This window comes from Oncorhynchus keta, unplaced genomic scaffold, assembly GCF_023373465.1.
Source record: "Oncorhynchus keta strain PuntledgeMale-10-30-2019 unplaced genomic scaffold, Oket_V2 Un_contig_2206_pilon_pilon, whole genome shotgun sequence".
Taxonomy (NCBI): domain Eukaryota; kingdom Metazoa; phylum Chordata; class Actinopteri; order Salmoniformes; family Salmonidae; genus Oncorhynchus; species Oncorhynchus keta.
Window position 1 is genome coordinate 175001 of NW_026282741.1, and position 21646 is coordinate 196646.

Genomic DNA, 21646 nt, shown 5'->3' on the forward strand with positions numbered 1-21646 from the left:
ACTTGACGGTTGTGTCTTCAGTGAATTTCATTTTCATTGTTTTAGCTTTTTCCCTCTCTCTGCTGTTCAGTGTTGTTCCAGTGAACAATACCATAACAACACCATATCAACACCATAACAACACCAACACAATATCGTCACAACACCATCACAATACCATCACAATACCATAACAACACCATAACAACACCATATCAACACCATATCAACACCATAACAACACCACTACAACACCATCACAACACCACTACAACACCATCACAACACCACTACAACACCATATCAACACCATAACAACACCATATCAACACCATAACAACACCATATCAACACCATAACAACACCATATCAACACCATATCAACACCATATCAACACCATATCAACACCATAACAACACCATATCAACACCATAACAACACCATATCAACACCATAACAACACCATAACAACACCATATCAACACCATATCAACACCATAACAACACCATATCAACACCATAACAACACCATATCAACACCATAACAATACCATAACAACACCATATCAACACCATAACAACACCAACACAATATCGTCACAACACCATAACAACACTATAACAATACCATAACAACACCATAACAACACCATAACAATACCATCACAATACCATAACAACACCATCACAACACCATCACAACACCATCACAATACCATAACAACACCATAACAACACTATAACAATAACATAACAACACCATCACAACACCATCACAATACCATCACAATACCATAACAACACCATAACAATATCGTCACAACACCATAACAATACCATAACAATACCATAACAACACCATAACAACACCATCACAACACCATAACAATATCGTCACAACACCATAACAACACCATAACAATACCATAACAACACCATAACAATACCATAACAACACCATAACAACACCATCACAACACCATAACAACACCATAGCAACACCATAACAATACCATAACAACACCATAACAACACCATCACAATACCATAACAACACCATAACAACACCATCACAATACCATAACAACACCATAACAACACCATCACAATACCATAACAACACCATAACAACACCATCACAATACCATAACAACACCATAACAACACCATCACAACACCATAACAACACCATAACAACACCATAACAACACCATAACAACACCATAACAGCACGATCAAAACACCATAACAATATCATAACAATATCATAAAAACAAAGCCATTTTAATTACACAATGCTCCTATTTTATACCAATAGATAAGCTCGATGTAGTTCACTTTGGTATAACAGCAAGAAAAGTGGCACACGTTGTAACTTGATTTTCCAGGTGAGATTTGATAAACAGCTCTACCAGGTGAGACTGAGTGAGATTGCGCCGCCTGGCACCATCATAGTGGAAGTGCGGATCACCCCAGGCCCTCCCAACGTGAACTACAGCTTCAGCCCCTTCTCTGCCTCACCGTACTTCCTCATCAACCCTCTGACCGGGGTCATCACTACGACAACCCCTCTGACCAGCCTATCGCAGGACGTCGTGGAGCTGGAGGTGTTGGAGCAGGGCAGTAAACTCAGAACCAGGGTCCAGGTGATTTTAATGTGTTTGATCTGATTTGTAATATATTGTTGTCGTCTTTGTTGACAAACAAATCTGATCTTCTGTTCTGTTCGTATCTCATCGTTAACTCAGGTCACCATAGAGGACGCTAACGGCAACACGCCCACGTTCGCCAGGCCGACGTACGACGTGTCAATCGAAGAGACCATGCCGGTCGGCACGGTGATCTTGGTGGTGTCGGCGGTGGACGATGATAAAGGGGAGAACGGGTGTATCACCCACAGCATTGCTGGACTTCAGGCGCTACCCTTCACCATAGATCAGGACTCAGGAGAGGTACTGTTGGGGCTGGTTGATCCTCACTGTGTCATACAGTACATGCTGCAATGATTGACAAACATATCTTATTTGATCTTATCACCTTTCCTCCTGTCATGTCATCTTCTCTTCTCTTCTCCCCTCCTCTTCTCTACTGTCATCTACTCTTCTCCTCTTCTCTACTGTCATCTACTCTTCTCCCCTCCCCTCCCCTCTCTTCTCTTGTCTTCTCTTCTCTTCTCTTCTCTTCTCTTCTCTTCTCTTCTCCTCTCCTCCCCTCTCATCCCCAACCCTCCCCTCCTCTCCTCTCCTCTCCTCTCCTCTCCTCTCCTCTCCTCTCCTTTCCTCTCCTCTCAGCTGAGGACCACTAGAGAGCTGGACTACGAGACGTCATCTGATCTCTACATGTTCTCCGTCCGGGCCTCAGACTGGGGTTCTCCGTACCGGCGGGAGAACGAGGTCAACGTGACAGTGCGCCTCATCAACGTAAATGACAACAGACCTTTGTTTGAGAGGGTTGGCTGCCGAGGGATGATCGAACAGGACTTCCCTGTAGGCCAGAACATCGTCACCATGTCAGCTGTGGGTGGGTAACTGAGAGGCTAAATCATGTGTCCAACTCCAGTCCTCGAGGAATGAGTGTCTGTGGGTTTTCACGCCTCCCTTGTACTTGATTGATCATTGTCAATAACCACGTTCGACATGGTGGGATCTTTTTGTATCAGTAAAATGAATTATGCGAGAAATGGTGGAGGAAATGCCTTTATGCGCAAATATTGTCATATCATAGGAAAACTCGGGAGTCACGCGATGATATGTTGTGTGGACGTCTCAGTATGACTCGGGGAAACCATGCAGTTTATTAGGTTACAGATTAAATAAATGATGATGGGGGGTGAACGTTCCTGGTGATGAACTTCACAGGGGGGGTGAACGTTCCTGGTGATGAACTTCACAGGGGGGGTGAACGTTCCTGGTGATGAACTTCACAGGGGGGTGAACGTTCCTGGTGATGAACTTCACAGGGGGGGGGGGGGTGAACGTTCCTGGTGATGAACTTCACAGGGGGGTGAACGTTCCTGGTGATGAACTTCACAGGGGGGGGTGAACGTTCCTGGTGATGAACTTCACAGGGGGGGGGTGAACGTTCCTGGTGATGAACTTCACGGGGGGGTGTGAACGTTCCTGGTGATGAACTTCACAGGGGGGTGAACGTTCCTGGTGATGAACTTTACAGGGGGGTGAACGTTCCTGGTGATGAACTTCACAGGGGGGGTGAACGTTCCTGGTGATGAACTTCACAGGGGGGTGAACGTTCCTGGTGATGAACTTCACAGGGGGGTGAACGTTCCTGGTGATGAACTTCACAGGGGGGTGAACGTTCCTGGTGATGAACTTCACAGGGGGGTGAACGTTCCTGGTGATGAACTTCACAGGGGGGGGGTGAACGTTCCTGGTGATGAACTTCACAGGGGGGTGAACGTTCCTGGTCAGTTGAGGGAAACTAGTCAGTTTGGTGGAAACACTGGGGAAACTAGTCAGTTTGGTGGAAACACTGAGGGAAACTAGTCAGTTTGGTGGAAACACTGGGGAAACTAGTCAGTTTGGTGGAAACACTGGGGGAAACTAGTCAGTTTGGTGGAAAACACTAGTCAGTTTGGGGAAAAACTAGTCAGTTTGGTGGAAACACTGGGGGAAACTAGTCAGTTTGGTGGAAACACTGGGGAAACTAGTCAGTTTTGGTGGAAACACAGTTTGAGGGAAACTAGTCAGTTTGGTGGAAACACTGGGGGAAACTAGTCAGTTTGGTGGAACACTGAGGGGAAACTAGTCAGTTTGGTGGAAACACTGAGGGAAACTAGTCAGTTTGGTGGAAACACTGGGGAAACTAGTCAGTTTGGTGGAAACACTGAGTTTGGGAAACTAGAAACACTGGGGGAAACTAGTCAGTTTGGTGGAAACACTGGGGAAACTAGTCAGTTTGGTGGAAATACTGGGGGAAACTAGTCTGTTTGGTGGAAACACTGGGGGAAACTAGTCAGTTTGGTGGAAACACTGGGGGAAACTAGTCAGTTTGGTGGAAACACTGGGGGAAACTAGTCAGTTTGGTGGAAATACTGGGGGAAACTAGTCAGTTTGGTGGAAACACTGGGGGAAACTAGTCAGTTTGGTGGAAATACTGAGGGGAAACTAGTCAGTTTGGTGGAAATACTGAGGGGAAACAAGTCTGTTTGGTGGAAACACTGGGGGAAACTAGTCAGTTTGGTGGAAACACTGGGGGAAACTAGTCAGTTTGGTGGAAATACTGAGGGGAAACTAGTCTGTTTGGTGGAAACACTGGGGGAAACTAGTCAGTTTGGTGGAAACACTGGGGGAAACTAGTCAGTTTGGTGGAAACACTGGGGGAAACTAGTCAGTTTGGTGGAAACACTGGGGGAAACTAGTCAGTTTGGTGGAAATACTGGGGGAAACTAGTCAGTTTGGTGGAAACACTGGGGGAAACTAGTCAGTTTGGTGGAAACACTGGGGGAAACTAGTCAGTTTGGTGGAAACACTGGGGGAAACTAGTCAGTTTGGTGGAAACACTGGGGGAAACTAGTCAGTTTGGTGGAAACACTGGGGGAAACTAGTCAGTTTGGTGGAAACACTGGGGGAAACTAGTCAGTTTGGTGGAAACACTGAGGGGAAACTAGTCAGTTTGGTGGAAACACTGGGGGAAACTAGTCAGTTTGGTGGAAACACTGGGGGAAACTAGTCAGTTTGGTGGAAACACTGGGGGAAACTAGTCAGTTTGGTGGAAACACTGGGGGAAACTAGTCAGTTTGGTGGAAATACTGAGGGGAAACTAGTCAGTTTGGTGGAAATACTGGGGGAAACTAGTCAGTTTGGTGGAAATACTGGGGGGAAACTAGTCAGTTTGGTGGAAACACTGGGGGAAACTAGTCAGTTTGGTGGAAACACTGAGGGGAAACTAGTCAGTTTGGTGGAAATACTGAGGGGAAACTAGTCAGTTTGGTGGAAACACTGGGGGAAACTAGTCAGTTTGGTGGAAACACTGGGGGAAACTAGTCAGTTTGGTGGAAACACTGAGGGGAAACTAGTCAGTTTGGTGGAAACACTGGGGGAAACTAGTCAGTTTGGTGGAAACACTGGGGGAAACTAGTCAGTTTGGTGGAAACACTGAGGGGAAACTAGTCAGTTTGGTGGAAACACTGGGGGAAACTAGTCAGTTTGGTGGAAACACTGGGGGAAACTAGTCAGTTTGGTGGAAACACTGAGGGAAACTAGTCAGTTTGGTGGAAACACTGGGGGAAACTAGTCAGTTTGGTGGAAACACTGGGGGAAACTAGTCAGTTTGGTGGAAACACTGAGGGGAAACTAGTCAGTTTGGTGGAAACACTGGGGGAAACTAGTCAGTTTGGTGGAAATACTGGGGGAAACTAGTCAGTTTGGTGGAAACACTGGGGGAAACTAGTCAGTTTGGTGGAAACACTGAGGGGAAACTAGTCAGTTTGGTGGAAACACTGGGGGAAACTAGTCAGTTTGGTGGAAACACTGGGGGAAACTAGTCTGTTTGGTGGAAACACTGAGGGGAAACTAGTCTGTTTGGTGGAAACACTGGGGGAAACTAGTCAGTTTGGTGGAAACACTGAGGGGAAACTAGTCAGTTTGGTGGAAACACTGGGGGAAACTAGTCAGTTTGGTGGAAATACTGGGGGAAACTAGTCAGTTTGGTGGAAACACTGGGGGAAACTAGTCAGTTTGGTGGAAACACTGAGGGGAAACTAGTCAGTTTGGTGGAAATACTGGGGGAAACAAGTCTGTTTGGTGGAAACACTGGGGGAAACTAGTCAGTTTGGTGGAAACACTGAGGGGAAACAAGTCTGTTTGGTGGAAATACTGGGGGAAACTAGTCAGTTTGGTGGAAACACTGGGGGAAACTAGTCAGTTTGGTGGAAACACTGAGGGGAAACTAGTCAGTTTGGTGGAAACACTGGGGGAAACTAGTCAGTTTGGTGGAAACACTGAGTGAAACTAGTCAGTTTGGTGGAAACACTGAGGGGAAACTAGTCAGTTTGGTGGAAACACTGGGGAAACTAGTCAGTTTGGTGGAAACACTGGGGGAAACTAGTCAGTTTGGTGGAAACACTGAGGGAAACTAGTCAGTTTGGTGGAAACACTGAGGGGAAACTAGTCAGTTTGGTGGAAACACTGGGGGAAACTAGTCAGTTTGGTGGAAACACTGGGGGAAACTAGTCAGTTTGGTGGAAACACTGAGGGGAAACTAGTCAGTTTGGTGGAAACACTGGGGGAAACTAGTCAGTTTGGTGGAAACACTGAGGGGAAACTAGTCAGTTTGGTGGAAACACTGGGGGAAACTAGTCAGTTTGGTGGAAACACTGGGGGAAACTAGTCAGTTTGGTGGAAACACTGGGGGAAACTAGTCAGTTTGGTGGAAACACTGGGGGAAACTAGTCAGTTTGGTGGAAACACCACTGGTCGGAAAATGCTCAAATATTAGAATGTTCGCATGAAAATCTGTTGCCAATTGGATGAAAACCAAAACTAACTAGTTAGGGACTCCCCACACCAGCAGAAATCCATTTTCTGGACCTGAAAAAAATGATTTTTCGGTCTATGTTTTGTTTCAGAGCTGGGTTTTATTTGAATGTTACATCCACCAGCATGGCATTGTTGATTAATTAGTTCATTATTAATCAGAAACAGCTGCACAGTTCTTCCTCTTCGCGAGTCCGTAATTTCCCATCTCCCACTTGGATCGCAGCACAACCAACCTATGGATCAAATAAAGGTTTAGTATAAATATAGTATAATGGTATAAATATAGTATAATAGTATAAATATAGTATAATAGTATAAATATAGTATAAATATAGTATAATAGTATAAATATAGTATAATGGTATAAATATAGTATAATAGTATAAATATAGTATAATGGTATAAATATAGTATAATGGTATAAATATAGTATAATAGTATAAATATAGTATAATGGTATAAATATAGTATAATGGTATAAATATAGTATAATAGTATAAATATAGTATAATAGTATAAATATAGTATAATAGTATAAATATAGTATAATAGTATAAATATAGTATAATAGTATAAATATAGTATAATAGTATAAATATAGTATAATGGTATAAATATAGTATAATAGTATACATATGGTATAAATATAGTATAATGGTATAAATATAGTATAATAGTATAAATATAGTATAATGGTATAAATATAGTATAATGGTATAAATATAGTATAATGGTATAAATATAGTATAATGGTATAAATATAGTATAATGGTATAAATATAGTATAATAGTATAAATATAGTACAATAGTATAAATATAGTATAATAGTATAAATATAGTATAATAGTATAAATATAGTATAATGGTATAAATATAGTATAATAGTATAAATATAGTATAATGGTATAAATATAGTATAAATATAGTATAAATATAGTATAATGGTATAAATATAGTATAATGGTATAAATAGTAGGTTTTTACCAGCACTTGATCATAATCCATTGGATAATTTGTATAAACAGTGCATTCGGGAAGTATTCAGACCCCTTGACTTTCTCCACATTTTGTTACATTACAGCCTTATTCTAAAATGTATTAAATATATATTTTTTCCCTCATCAGTCTACACGCAATGCCAATTTATTTAAAAAATAAAACTGAAATATTACGTTTACATAAGTTTTCAGACCCTTTACTCAGTACTTTGTTGAAGCATCTTTGGCAGCGATTACAGCCTTGAGTATTGTTGGATATGATGCTACAAGCTTGGCACACCTGTATTTGGGGAGTTTTTTCCATTCTTTTCTGCAGATCCTCTCAAGCTCTGTCAGGTTGGATGCTTCGCTGCATAGCTTTTTTCAGGTCTCTCCAGAGATGTTCGATCGGGTTCAAGTCCAGGCTCTGGTTGGGCCACTCGAGGACATTCAGAGACTTAAGAGTCCCGAAGTCACTCCTGCGTTGTCTTGGCTGTGTGCTTAGGGACATTGTCCTGTTGGGAGGTGAACCTTTGCCCAAGTCGGAAGGCCCTGAGCGCTCTGGAGCAGGTTTTCAGCAAGGATCTCTCTGTACTTTGCTCTGTTCATCTTTGCCTCGATCCTGACTAGTCTCCCAGTCCCTGCCGCTGAAAAACATCCCCACAGCATGATGCTGCCACCACCATGCATCACCGTAGGTATGGTGCCAGGTTTCCTCCAGACATGATGCTGCCACCACCATGCATCACCGTTGGTATGGTGCCAGGTTTCCTCCAGACATGATGCTGCCACCACCATGCATCACCGTAGGTATGGTGCCAGGTTTCCTCCAGACATGATGCTGCCACCACCATGCATCACCGTAGGTATGGTGCCAGGTTTCCTCCAGACATGATGCTGCCACCACCATGCATCACCGTAGGTATGGTATTGGCATGGTGAAATGCGAAGCCTGGTTTCCTCCAGACGTGACGCTTGGCATTCAGGCCAAAGAGTCCAATCTAAGGTTATATCAGACCAGAGAATATTGTTTCTCATGGTCTAGGAGTCTTTAGGTGCCTTTTGGCAAACTCCAAGTGGGTTGTCATGTGTCTTTTACTGAGGAGAGGCTTCCGTCTGGCCACTCTACCATAAAGACCTGATTGGTGGAGTGCTGCAGAGATGGTTATCCTTCTGGAAGGTTCTCCCATCTCAACAGAGGAACTTTGGAGCTCTGTCAGAGTGACCATCAGGTTCTTGGTCACCTGCCTGACCAAGGCCCTTCTCCCCCGATTGCTCAGTTTGGCCAGATGCTTTAGGAAGAGTCTGGGTCATTCAACAAACCTCTTCCATTTAAGAATAATGGACCACTGTGTTCTTGGGGACCTTCTGTGCTGCAGAAATGTTTTGGTACCCTTCCCCAGATCTGTGCCTCGACACAATCCTTCTCCATCAGGACTTGGTTTTTAATCTGACATGTCAAAGGTGTGTGCCTTTCCAAATCATGTCCAATCAATTGAATTCACCACAGGTGGACTCCAATCAAGTTGTTGAAACATCTCAAGGATGATCTATGGAAACAGGATGCACCTGAGCTCAATTACGAGTCTCATAGTAAAGGGTCTGAATACTTATGTAAATACGTTTTTTCGGTTTATTATTTTTAATACATTTGCAAAAAATAAAAACTGTTTTAGCTTTGTCACTATTGGGGTATTGTGTGTGGATTGATGGAGATTTGTATTTATTTAATACATGCTAGAATAATGCTGTAACGTAACAAAATGTGGAAGGATTGGAGGGGTCTGAATACTCTGTATAAATATATATATACATTACCAGTCAAAAGTTTTTCCTTATTTTTTCATTTTTTCTACATTGTAGAATAATAGTGAAGACATCAAAACTATGAAATAACACATATGGAATCATGTAGTAACCAAAAAAAGTGTTAAACAAATAAATATATTTTAGATTCTTCAAAGGAGCCACCCTTTGCCTTGATGACAGCTTTGCTCACTCTTGGCATTCTCTCAACCAGCTTCAACTGGATTGATTTTCCAACAAACAGTCTTGGATGAGTTCCCACGAGGGTCAGGGTTTGGCCGGGGTAGGCCGTTACTGTAAATAAGAATTTGTTCTTAAGTGACTTGCCTAGTTAAATAAACGGCTGCTAGGTCGAATCCCTGAGCTGACAAGGTACAAATCTGTCGTTCTGCCCCTGAACAAGGCAGTTAACTCTCTGTTCCTAGGCCGTTACTATAAATAAGAATTTGTTCTTAAGTGACTTGCCTAGTTAAATATACGTTACATTTAAAAAATAAATAATAATATGCTGAACTCTTGTTGGCTGCTTTTCCTTCACTCTGCGTCCAAATCATCCCAAACCATCTCAATTGGGTTGAGGTTGGTTGATTGTAGAGGCCGGGTCATCTGATGCAGCACTCCATCACTCTCCTTCTTGGCGAAATAGCCCTTACAGAGCCTGGAGGTGTGTTTTGGGTTATTGTCCTGTTGAAAAACCAATGATAGTCCCACTAAGCCCAAACTAGATGTGATGGTGTATCGCTACAGAATGCTAGCCATGCTGGTTAAGTGTGCCTTGAATTCTAAATAAATCATAGAGAGCGTCACCAGCAAAGCTCCCCCACACCATCACACCTCCTCTTCCATGCTTCACAGTGGGAACCACACATGCAGAGATCATCCGTTCACCTGGTCTGCGTCTCACAAAGACACGGAAGTTGCAACCAAAATCTCAAATGTGGATTCATCAGACCAAAGGACAGATTTCCACCGGTCTAATGTCCATTGTTTGTGTTTCTTGGCCCAAGCAAATCTCTTCTTCATATTGGTGTCCTTTAGTAGTGGTTTCCTTGCAGCAATTCAACCATGAAGGACAGATTCACACAGTCTCCTCTGAACAGTTGATGTTGAGATGTGTCTGTTACTGAACACTGTGAAGCATTTATTTGGGCTGCAATCTGAGGCTGGTGACTCTAATGAACTGATCCTCTGCAGCAGAGGTAACTCTGGGTCTTCCTTTCCTGTGGCGGTCCTCATGAGAGACAGGTAACTCTGGGTCTTCCTTTCCTGTGGCGGTCCTCATGAGAGACAGGTAACTCTGGGTCTTCCTTTCCTGTGGCGGTCCTCATGAGAGACAGGTAACTCTGGGTCTTCCTTTCCTGTGGCGGTCCTCATGAGAGACAGGTAACTCTGGGTCTTCCTTTCCTGTGGCGGTCCTCATGAGAGACAGGTAACTCTGGGTCTTCCTTTCCTGTGGCGGTCCTCATGAGAGACAGGTAACTCTGGGTCTTCCTTTCCTGTGGAGGTCCTCATGAGAGCCAGTTAACTCTAATGAACTTATCCTCTGCAGCAGAGGTAACTCTGGGTCTTCCTTTCCTGTGGCGTTCCTCATGAGAGACAGGTAACTCTGGGTCTTCCTTTCCTGTGGCGGTCCTCATGAGAGACAGGTAACTCTGGGTCTTCCTTTCCTGTGGCGGTCCTCATGAGAGACAGGTAACTCTGGGTCTTCCTTTCCTGTGGCGGTCCTCATGAGAGACAGTTTCATCATAGTTGATGGTTTTTGCGACTGCACTTGAAGGAACTTTCAAAGTTCTTGAAATGTTTCTGATCGACTGACCTTCATGTCTTAAAGTAATGATGGACTGTCGTTTCTCTTTGCTTATTTGAGCTGTTCTTGACAAAATATTTTTTAATTTGACCTTTACCGGGGAACAGCAGGTTAACTTCCTTGTTCAGGGGGCAGAACGACATATTTTACCTTGTCAGCTCGGGGGATTCAATCCAGCAACCTTTCGGTTACTGGCCCAACGCTCTAACCACTAGGCTACCTGCCGCCTCTACACTCTAACCAATAGGCTACCTGCCTCCTCTACACTCTAACCACTAGGCTACCTGCCGCCTCTACACTCTAACCAATAGGCTACCTGCCGCCTCTACACTCTAACCATTAGGCTACCTGCCTCCTCTACACTCTAACCACTAGGCTACCTGCCGCCTCTACACTCTAACCACTAGGCTACCTGCCGCCTCTACACTCGAACCAATAGGCTACGTGGCGCCTCTACACTCTAACCACTAGGCTACCTGCCGCCTCTACACTCTAACCATTAGGCTACGTGGCGCCTCTACACTCTAACCACTAGGCTAGCTGCCGCCTCTACACTCTAACCACTAGGCTACCTGCCGCCTCTACACTCTAACCACTAGGCTACCTGCCGCCTCTACACTCTAACCACTAGGCTACCTGCCGCCTCTACACTCTAACCACTAGGCTACCTGCCTCCTCTACACTCTAACCACTAGGTTACCTGCCTCCTCTACACTCTAACCACTAGGCTACCTGCCTCCCCTACACTCTAACCACTAGTCTACCTGCCGCCTCTACACTCTAACCACTAGGCTACCTGCCGCCCCTCCACTCTAACCACTAGGCTACCTGCCGCCCCTCCACTCTAACCACTAGGCTACCTGCCTCCTCTACACTCTAACCACTAGGCTACCTGCCGCCTCTACACTCTAACCACTAGGTTACCTGCCTCCTCTACACTCTAACCACTAGTCTACCTGCCGCCTCTACACTCTAACCACTAGGCTACCTGCCGCCTCTACACTCTAACCACTAGGCTACCTGCCTCCTCTACACTCTAACCACTAGTCTACCTGCCGCCTCTACACTCTAACCACTAGTCTACCTGCCGCCTCTACACTCTAACCACTAGGCTACCTGCCGCCTCTACACTCTAACCACTAGGCTACCTGCCGCCTCTACACTCTAACCACTAGTCTACCTGCCGCCTCTACACTCTAACCACTAGTCTACCTGCCTCCTCTACACTCTAACCACTAGGCTACCTGCCGCCCCTCCACTCTAACCACTAGGCTACCTGCCACCTCTACACTCTAACTACTAGGCTACCTGCCGCCCCTCCACTCTAACCACTAGGCTACCTACCTCCTCTACACTCTAACCACTAGGCTACCTGCCGCCCCTCCACTCTAACCACTAGGCTACCTACCTCCTCTACACTCTAACCACTAGGCTACCTGCCGCCTCTACACTCTAACCACTAGGCTACCTGCCGCCTCTACACTCTAACCACTAGGCTACCTCCCGCCTCTACACTCTAACCACTAGGCTACCTGCCGCCGCTACACTCTAACCAATAGGCTACCTGCCTCCTCTACACTCTAACCACTAGGCTACCTGCCGCCTCTACACTCTAACCACTAGGCTACCCTGCCACCTCTACACTCTAACCACTGGGCTACCTGCCACCTCTACACTCTAACCACTAGGCTACCTGCCTCCTCTACACTCTAACCACTAGGCTACCTGCCGCCTCTACACTCTAACCACTAGGCTACCTGCCGCCTCTACACTCTAACCACTGGGCTACCTGCCGCCTCTACACTCTAACCACTAGGCTACCTGCCGCCTCTACACTCTAACCACTAGTCTACCTGCCGCCTCTACACTCTAACCACTAGGCTACCTGCCGCCTCTACACTCTAACCACTAGGCTACCTGCCGCCTCTACACTCTAACCACTAGGCTACCTGCCGCCTCTACACTCTAACCACTAGGCTACCTGCCGCCTCTACACTCTAACCACTAGGCTACCTGCCGCCTCTACACTCTAACCACTAGACTACCTGCCTGCTTAACCCTGTGCTCCTCAACCTGTATTGTTTTGTATTGCAGACATAGACGACCTGGGGCTGGTTAAGTATGTATTGTTTTGTATTGCAGACATAGACGACCTGGGGCTGGTTAAGTACAGGATCCTGTCAGGTAATGACCTGGACTACTTCAACCTTAACCCAGATTCTGGTGCCATGGCCTTGAGGAGGTCCCTGGCCTCCGCTAACCTCAAGACGGTTGTCTTCAACCTCAAGGTATCCCTATGTACCCCCAGGTCTTCCCTATGTACCCTCTATGTATCCCTATTCAGTCCCTATGCTGCCCAATGTATCCCATATGCACCCCTATACAGCTTATGTAGCCCTATGTATCCCTATTCAGTCCCTATACAGCCCTATGTAACCCTATGTATTCCTATGTATATCTTATGCTTGCCAAGTTAAATGAATGTTCAATAAAAAATTAAACAATCCCTATGTTGTCCTTATGTATCCCTATGTATCCCCTATGTATCCCCTATGTATCCCCTATGCAGCCCCTATGTTGTCCTTATGTATCCCCTATGTATCCCCTATCTATTCCCTATGTATCCCCTATGTATCCCCTATGCAGCCCCTATGTTGTCCCTATGTATCCCCTATGTTTTACCTATGTATCCCCTATGCATCCCCTATGCAGCCCTTATGTTTTACCTATGTATCCCCTATGTATCCCCTATGTATCCCTATGTATCCCCTATGCAGCCCCTATGTATCCCCTATGTATCCCCTATGTATCCCTATGTATTGCTATGTATCCCTAATGTATCCCCTATGTATCCCCTATCTATTCCCTATGTATCCCCTATGCAGCCCCTACGTTGTCCCTATGCAGCCCCTATGTTTTCCCTATGTTTTCCCTATGTATCCCCTATGTTGTCCCTATGTATCCCCTATGTATCCCCTATGTATCCCCTATGTATCCCCTATGTATCCCCTATGTATCCCCTATCTATTCCCTATGTATCCCCTATGTATCCCCTATGCAGCCCTTATGTTTTCCCTATGTTTTCCCTATGTATCTCTGTTTTCCCTATGTATCCCCTATGCAGCCCTTATGTATCCCCTATGTATCCCCTATGTATCTCTTATGTATCCCCTATGTATCCCCTATCTATTCCCTATGTATCCCCTATGTATCCCCTATGCAGCCCTTATGTTTTCCCTATGTTTTCCTATGTATCCCTATGTTGTCCCTATGTATCCCCTATGTATCCCCTATGTATCCCCTATGTATCCCCTATCTATTCCCTATGTATCCCCTATGTATCCCCTATGCAGCCCCTATGTTGTCCCTATGCAGCCCTTATGTTTTCCTATGTTTTCCCTATGTATCCCTATGTTTTCCCTATGTATCCCCTATGCAGCCCCTATGTATCCCCTATGTATCCCCTATGTATCCCCTATGTATCCCCTATGGAGCCCCTATGCTGCCCTTATGTATCCCCTATGTATCCCCTATGCAGCCCCTATGTATCCCCTATGTATCCCCTATGTATCCCCTATGCAGCCCCTATGCTGCCCTTATGTATCCCCTATGTATCACTAATATTTTCCCTGTGTACTGCAGTCTTCAACCTCAAGGTATTGAAATGAACAAACTATTAATGCCACAAGGACAACACACATACAGAACAATACATACACCACTACACATACACCACTACACATACACCACTACAAATACACCACTACAAATACACCACTACACATACACCACTACAAATACACCACTACACATACACCACTACAAATACACCACTACACATACACCACTACAAATACACCACTACACATACACCACTACAAATACACCACTACACATACACCACTACAAATACACCACTACAAATACACCACTACACATACACCACTACACATACACCACTACACATACACCACTACAAATACACCACTACACATACACCACTACACATACACCACTACACATACACCACTACACATACACCACTACACATACACCACTACACATACACCACTACACATACATCACTACATGTACACCACTACACATACACCACTACACGTACAGTACAACACATACACCACTACACATACACCACTACACATACACCACTACACATACACCACTACACGTACACCAGTACACGTACACCACTACACGTACACCACTACACACACACCACTACACGTACACCACTACACGTACACCACTACACGTACACCACTACACATACACCACTACACACACACCACTACACGTACACCACTACACGTACACCACTACACATACACCACACCACAACACATACACCACTACACGTACACCACTACACATACACCACTACAAATACACCACAACACATACACCACTACACATACACCACTACACATACACCACTACAAATACACCACTACACGTACACCAGTACACGTACACCACAACACATACACCACAACACATACACCACAACACATACAGTACAACACATACACCACAACACATACAGTACAATACATACACCACAACACATACAGTACAACACATACACCACAACACATACACCACAACACATACACCACAACACATACAGTACAACACATACACCACAACACATACAGTACAATACATACACCACAACACATACAGTACAATACATACACCACAACACATACAGTACAACACATACAGTACAACACATACACTACAACACATACAGTACAACACATACACCACAACACATACACCACAACATATACAGTACAATACATACACCACAACACATACACCACAACACATACACCACAATACATACACCACCAGATTACAGATGACACTACACTACAAATTACATTACACTACAGATTATTACATTACTAAGAACAATGTTTGGGGTGTGTAGAGTGTTTGTGTTCGTTGTATGTGTAGAGAGTGTGTGTGTCTTCTCTTTTCTTCACATATAGTATTGATGGATCCCTGGATCCATGTCTCCCTTTGCCTCCCTTTGCCTCCCTATGTCTCCCTATGTCTCCCTGTGTCTCCCTTTGTCTCCCTATGTCTCCCTGTGTCTCCCTGTGTCTCCCTGTGTCTCCCTGTGTCTCCCTTTGCCTCCCTATGCCTCCCTATGTCTCCCTATGTCTCCCTGTGTCTCTCTGTGTCTCCCTATGAATTCCTATGTCTCCCTGTGTCTCTCTGTGTCTCCCTGTGTCTCCCTGTGTGTCCCTATGTCTCCCTGTGTCTCTCTGTCTCCCTATGTCTCCCTGTGTGTCCCTATGTCTCCCTGTGTCTCTCTGTGTCTCCCTATGAATTCCTATGTATCTCCTTATAATAGTGCACTACACATAACAGTGTTCCATTTGGTACACAGTATTATTATTATTAATGTTATTATTCATATTAATATTATTATTATTATTGATTGTATCATTATTACTATTAATAGTAATGTTATTATTATTAATTGTATTTTTATTTTTAATATTATTATCATTGTTCATAGTGTTATTCATTTTATAATTATTACTATTATTAATAATGTTATTAATAGTGTTATTATTTTTATATTATTATCATTCTTCTTCGTATTACTATTATTACTATTATTATTATTATTATTATTATTATTATTATTATTATTATTATTATTATTATTATTACTATTATTATTATTATTACTATTATTATTATTATTATTATTATTATTATTATTATTATTATTATTATTATTATTACTATTATTATTATTATTATTATTATTATTACTATGATTACTATTATTACTACTATTATTATTATTACTATTATTATTAGTATTATTATTACTATTATTATTACTATTATTATTATTATTACTATTATTATTACTATTATTATTATTATTACTATTATTATTATTATTATTACTACTATTATTATTATTATTACTACTATTATTACTATTATTATTATTACTACTATTATTATTATTATTACTACTATTATTACTATTATTATTATTATTATTATTATTACTATTATTATTATTATTATTATTATTATTATTATTATTATTACTATTATTACTATTATTATTATTATTATTATTACTACTATTATTACTATTATTATTATTATTATTATTATTATTATTACTATTATTATTATTATTATTATTATTATTATTATTATTATTATTATTATTACTATTATTATTATTATTATTATTATTATTATTATTATTATTATTATTATTATTATTATTATTATTATTATTACTATTATTATTATTATTACTACTATTATTACTACTATTATTACTATTATTATTATTATTATTATTACTACTATTATTACTATTATTATTATTACTATTATTGCTATTATTATTCCTCTGAAGGTGGAGGCGACGGACGGAGAGCTGTTCTCGGAGCCGACCTACGTCAACGTGACGGTGGTCCGGGGTGGGATGCCGTCTCGTAGTGTCACCTGCAGAGAGACGGGAGTGGCCCAGAGCCTGGCAGAGCTGGTACTACAGGTGCCAACAATATCATGATCAATATCATTATCAATATCCGTATCTCAGGTGCACTTACTTTCGATGTGCCCTTGAGCAAGGCACTTAACCCCTAAACTGCTCATTGGGCACAGCATTTGTAATGGAATTAAGAACATGCCGTAAACTTACACCACAGCTAGTTTGAAATGTCGCCAAGGAGATCATTTTGTATAGCTCAAGCTGTTGTTGGTACATTGTCATGTGTGTTTGTGAGCAGAGGATCCCTAGTTCGGACAGGGACAGTGAGGAAGCTATAATGTTAGCAAAACAGCGACATCGGGCTCACACTGTTCCAGGCACTCTGTTCCAGCCCCTCTGTTCCAGTCTCTCTGTTCCAGTCTCTCTGTTCCAGCCTCTCTGTTCCAGCCCCTCTGTTCCAGCCCCTCTGTTCCAGCCTCTCTGTTCCAGTCTCTCTGTTCCAGCCTCTCTGTTCCAGCCTCTCTGTTCCAGCCCCTCTGTTCCAGTCTCTCTGTTCCAGCCTCTCTGTTCCAGTCTCTCTGTTCCAGCCCCTCTGTTCCAGCCCCTCTGTTCCAGCCCCTCTGTTCCAGCCCCTCTGTTCCAGCCTCTCTGTTCCAGCCCCTCTGTTCCAGCCTCTCTGTTCCAGCCTCTCTGTTCCAGTCTCTCTGTTCCAACCCCTCTGTTCCAGCCCCTCTGTTCCAGCCTCTCTGTTCCAGCCCCTCTGTTCCAGCCTCTCTGTTCCAGTCTCTCTGTTCCAGCCTCTCTGTTCCAGCCCCTCTGTTCCAGCCCCTCTGTTCCAGCCTCTCTGTTCCAGCCCCTCTGTTCCAGTCTCTCTGTTCCAGCCTCTCTGTTCCAGCCTCTCTGTTCCAGTCTCTCTGTTCCAGCCTCTCTGTTCCAGCCCCTCTGTTCCAGCCTCTCTGTTCCAGCCCCTCTGTTCCAGTCTCTCTGTTCCAACCTCTCTGTTCCAGCCTCTCTGTTCCAACCCCTCTGTTCCAGTATCTCTGTTCCAACCTCTCTGTTCCAGCCTCTCTGTTCCAACCCCTCTGTTCCAGCCTCTCTGTTCCAGCCTCTCTGTTCCAGCCTCTCTGTTCCAGCCCCTCTGTTCCAACCCCTCTGTTCCAGTCTCTCTGTTCCAGCCCCTCTGTTCCAGCCCCTCTGTTCCAGCCCCTCTGTTCCAGCCCCTCTGTTCCAGCCTCTCTGTTCCAGCCTCTCTGTTCCAGCCCCTCTGTTCCAGCCTCTCTGTTCCAGCCCCTCTGTTCCAGCCCCTCTGTTCCAGTCTCTCTGTTCCAACCCCTCTGTTCCAGCCTCTCTGTTCCAACCCCTCTGTTCCAGTCTCTCTGTTCCAGCCCCTCTGTTCCAGCCTCTCTGTTCCAACCCCTCTGTTCCAGCCTCTCTGTTCCAGCCTCTCTGTTCCAGCCTCTCTGTTCCAACCCCTCTGTTCCAGCCTCTCTGTTCCAGCCTCTCTGTTCCAGCCTCTCTGTTCCAGCCGCTCTGTTCCAGTCTCTCTGTTCCAACCCCTCTGTTCCAGCCCCTTTGTTGGGATTAAAGCAGAGCAAAGAAAATAGATCTGTAAAGTCTTCTTCTTCTTCCTCCAGAAGGCTACGGCGCTGCGGAGACCCAGGGTGGATGAGGGGTACACAGACCTGTTCTCAGCCAACAGACTGACGCCTCAGTTTGAGTCGTTCCCCTCCAGTATCGTAGTCAGGGAGGATCTGGCCAAGGGGGCGAGTGTCTTTCAGGTGAGGGATGTGGAATTCCACCTTGTGATGTAGTGTTCATGGTAAATGAGTTACATGTATTGGGAAGTATCCAGAGTAGGGTTGGGTGGTGTCCATCATAGCATCCTTCTCTCATCCCGGGATTTACAGTATTACCTTGTAATACCTTGCTCAGTACACAAGGGGGCGCCAGAAAAAAACAAAAAGGCCCATTGGGCGTCTAAAACCAGAAAATAAATCATTAGCAAAAGACAGGCAGTCCGGCTCATAAAGTTATACATATATAGGTAGGCGCTACCTACAGTTGAAGTCGGGAGTTTACATACACTTAGGTTGGAGTCATTAAAACTACAACCTCCAACCTAACATTTTTCAAATTTCTTGTTAACAAACTATAGTTTTGGCAAGTCGGTTAGGACATCTACTTTGTGCGTGACACAAGTACTTTTTCCAACTATTGTTAACTTCTTGCGTCGAGCCAACCCGGATCCGAGATCATGACTACAGCCTCAAGTCCATTACCATAACGTAACATTAACTATTCATGAAAATCGCAAATGAAATTAAATCAATATGCTAGATCTCAAGCTTAGCCTTTTGTTAACAACACTGTCATCTCAGATTTTCAAAAATATGCTTCTCAAACATAGCAAACTAGCATTTAGCATTTAGCGTTAGCATTTAGCATTAGCATTTAGCATTAGCATTAGCAGGCAACATTTTCACAAAAACCAGCAAAAACATTCAATAAATAATTTACCTTTGAAGAACTTCGGATGTTTTCAATGAGGAGACTCTCAGTTAAATAGCAAATGTTCAGTTTTTCTGAAAGATTATTTGTGCTGGAGAAATCGGTCCGTTTTCTGCGTCATGTTTGGCTACCAAAAAAAAAGAAAATTCATTCATCCAAACGCCAAACTTTCTTCTGTAACGGCGTTCATTTGTTGAAGGAGAGTCGGAACAAAATGCAGCGTCGTGGTTACTCATGTTCTTTAATGAAAAAATAGCGATACATGAAATAACTAAATAAATACAAAACAACAAACGGAACGTGTAAACCTAATTACAGCCTATCTGGTGAACACTACACAGAAACAGGAACAATCACCCACAAAATACACAGTGAAACCCAGGCTACCTAAATATGGTTCCCAATCAGAGACAACGAGAATCACCTGACTCTGATTGAGAACCGCCTCAGGCAGCCAAGCCTATACTAGACACACCTCTAATCAACCACAATCCCAATGCCTACAAAACCCCAATACGACAATACAATAACCCCATGTCACACCCTGGCCTGACCAAATAATAAAGAAAACACAAAAATACTAAGACCAAGGCGTGACATCTTCCACATTAACTCCATAATATCCACTGAAACATGGTAAACGTTGTTTAGAATCAATCCTCAAGGTGTTTTTCACATATCTCTTCGTGAAATATCATTCCTGGAAGTCTCCTCTCTGTCTCAATCACATGGATGAATGCGAGCAGCTTGGAGATTACGCAACAATTTCAACAAAGGACACCGGGCGGACCCCCGGGTAAATGTAGTCTCTTATGGCCAATCTTCCAATGATATGCCTACAAATACGTCACAATGCTGCAGACAACTTGGAGAAACGATAGAAAGGGCAGGCTAATTCGTGGCGCTTTCACAGCCATATAAGGAGACAATGAAAAACAGAGCGTCAAAAATCCTGCTCATTTCCTGTTTGAAGTTTCATCTTGGTTTCGCCTGTAGCATCAGTTCTGGGGCACTCACAGATAATATCTTTGCAGTTTTGGAAACGTCAGAGTGTTTTCTTTCCAAAACTGCCAATTATATGCATAGTCGAGCATCTTTTCGTGACAAAATATTGCGCTAAAGACATAGCGCCCCCATAGATTGAAGAGGTTAACAGACTGATTATTATCACAATTCCACTGGGTCAGAAGTTTACACTAAGTTGACTGTGCCTTTAAACAGCTTGGAAAATTCCAGAAAATTATCTCATTGGCTTTAGAAGCTGTTGATAGGCTAATTGACATCATTTGAGTCAATTGGAGGCTTACCTGTGGATGTATTTCAAGGCCTACCTTCAAACTCCTCTTTGCTTGACATCATGGGAAAATCAAAAGACCTCAGAAAACAATTGTTGACCTCCACAAGTCTGGTTCGTCTTTGGGAGCAATTTCCAAATGCCTGAAGGTACCACGTTCATCTGTACAAACAATAGTACGCTAGTATAAACACCATGGGACCACACAGCCCTAATACCGCTCAGGAAGGAGACACATTCTGTCTCCTGGAGATGAATGTACTTTGGT

The 21646-nt window shown here is 43.5% G+C and overlaps 1 protein-coding gene and 1 long non-coding RNA gene across 2 annotated transcripts in view; one reads left to right on the top strand and one right to left on the bottom strand.

The window, feature by feature from the left end:
* LOC118377176 (protocadherin Fat 3-like) overlaps positions 1 to 21646 on the top strand; it is a 62179-nt gene that overhangs the window by 32816 nt on the left and 7717 nt on the right. Inside the window, exons 7-13 of the mRNA XM_052505040.1 lie at positions 1369 to 1626; positions 1729 to 1932; positions 2272 to 2500; positions 13211 to 13510; positions 14711 to 14724; positions 17499 to 17627; positions 19211 to 19354. Of these exons, the coding sequence (XP_052361000.1) occupies positions 1369 to 1626; positions 1729 to 1932; positions 2272 to 2500; positions 13211 to 13510; positions 14711 to 14724; positions 17499 to 17627; positions 19211 to 19354 (1278 nt within the window). The remainder of the gene's footprint in view (positions 1 to 1368; positions 1627 to 1728; positions 1933 to 2271; positions 2501 to 13210; positions 13511 to 14710; positions 14725 to 17498; positions 17628 to 19210; positions 19355 to 21646) is intronic.
* Positions 11543 to 13103, bottom strand: LOC127921333 (uncharacterized). The gene is made up of 3 exons (XR_008108709.1): positions 12730 to 13103; positions 12473 to 12600; positions 11543 to 12248 (listed from the first exon to the last, which is right to left on the bottom strand). It is a non-coding gene; the product is annotated as an uncharacterized LOC127921333 (long non-coding RNA).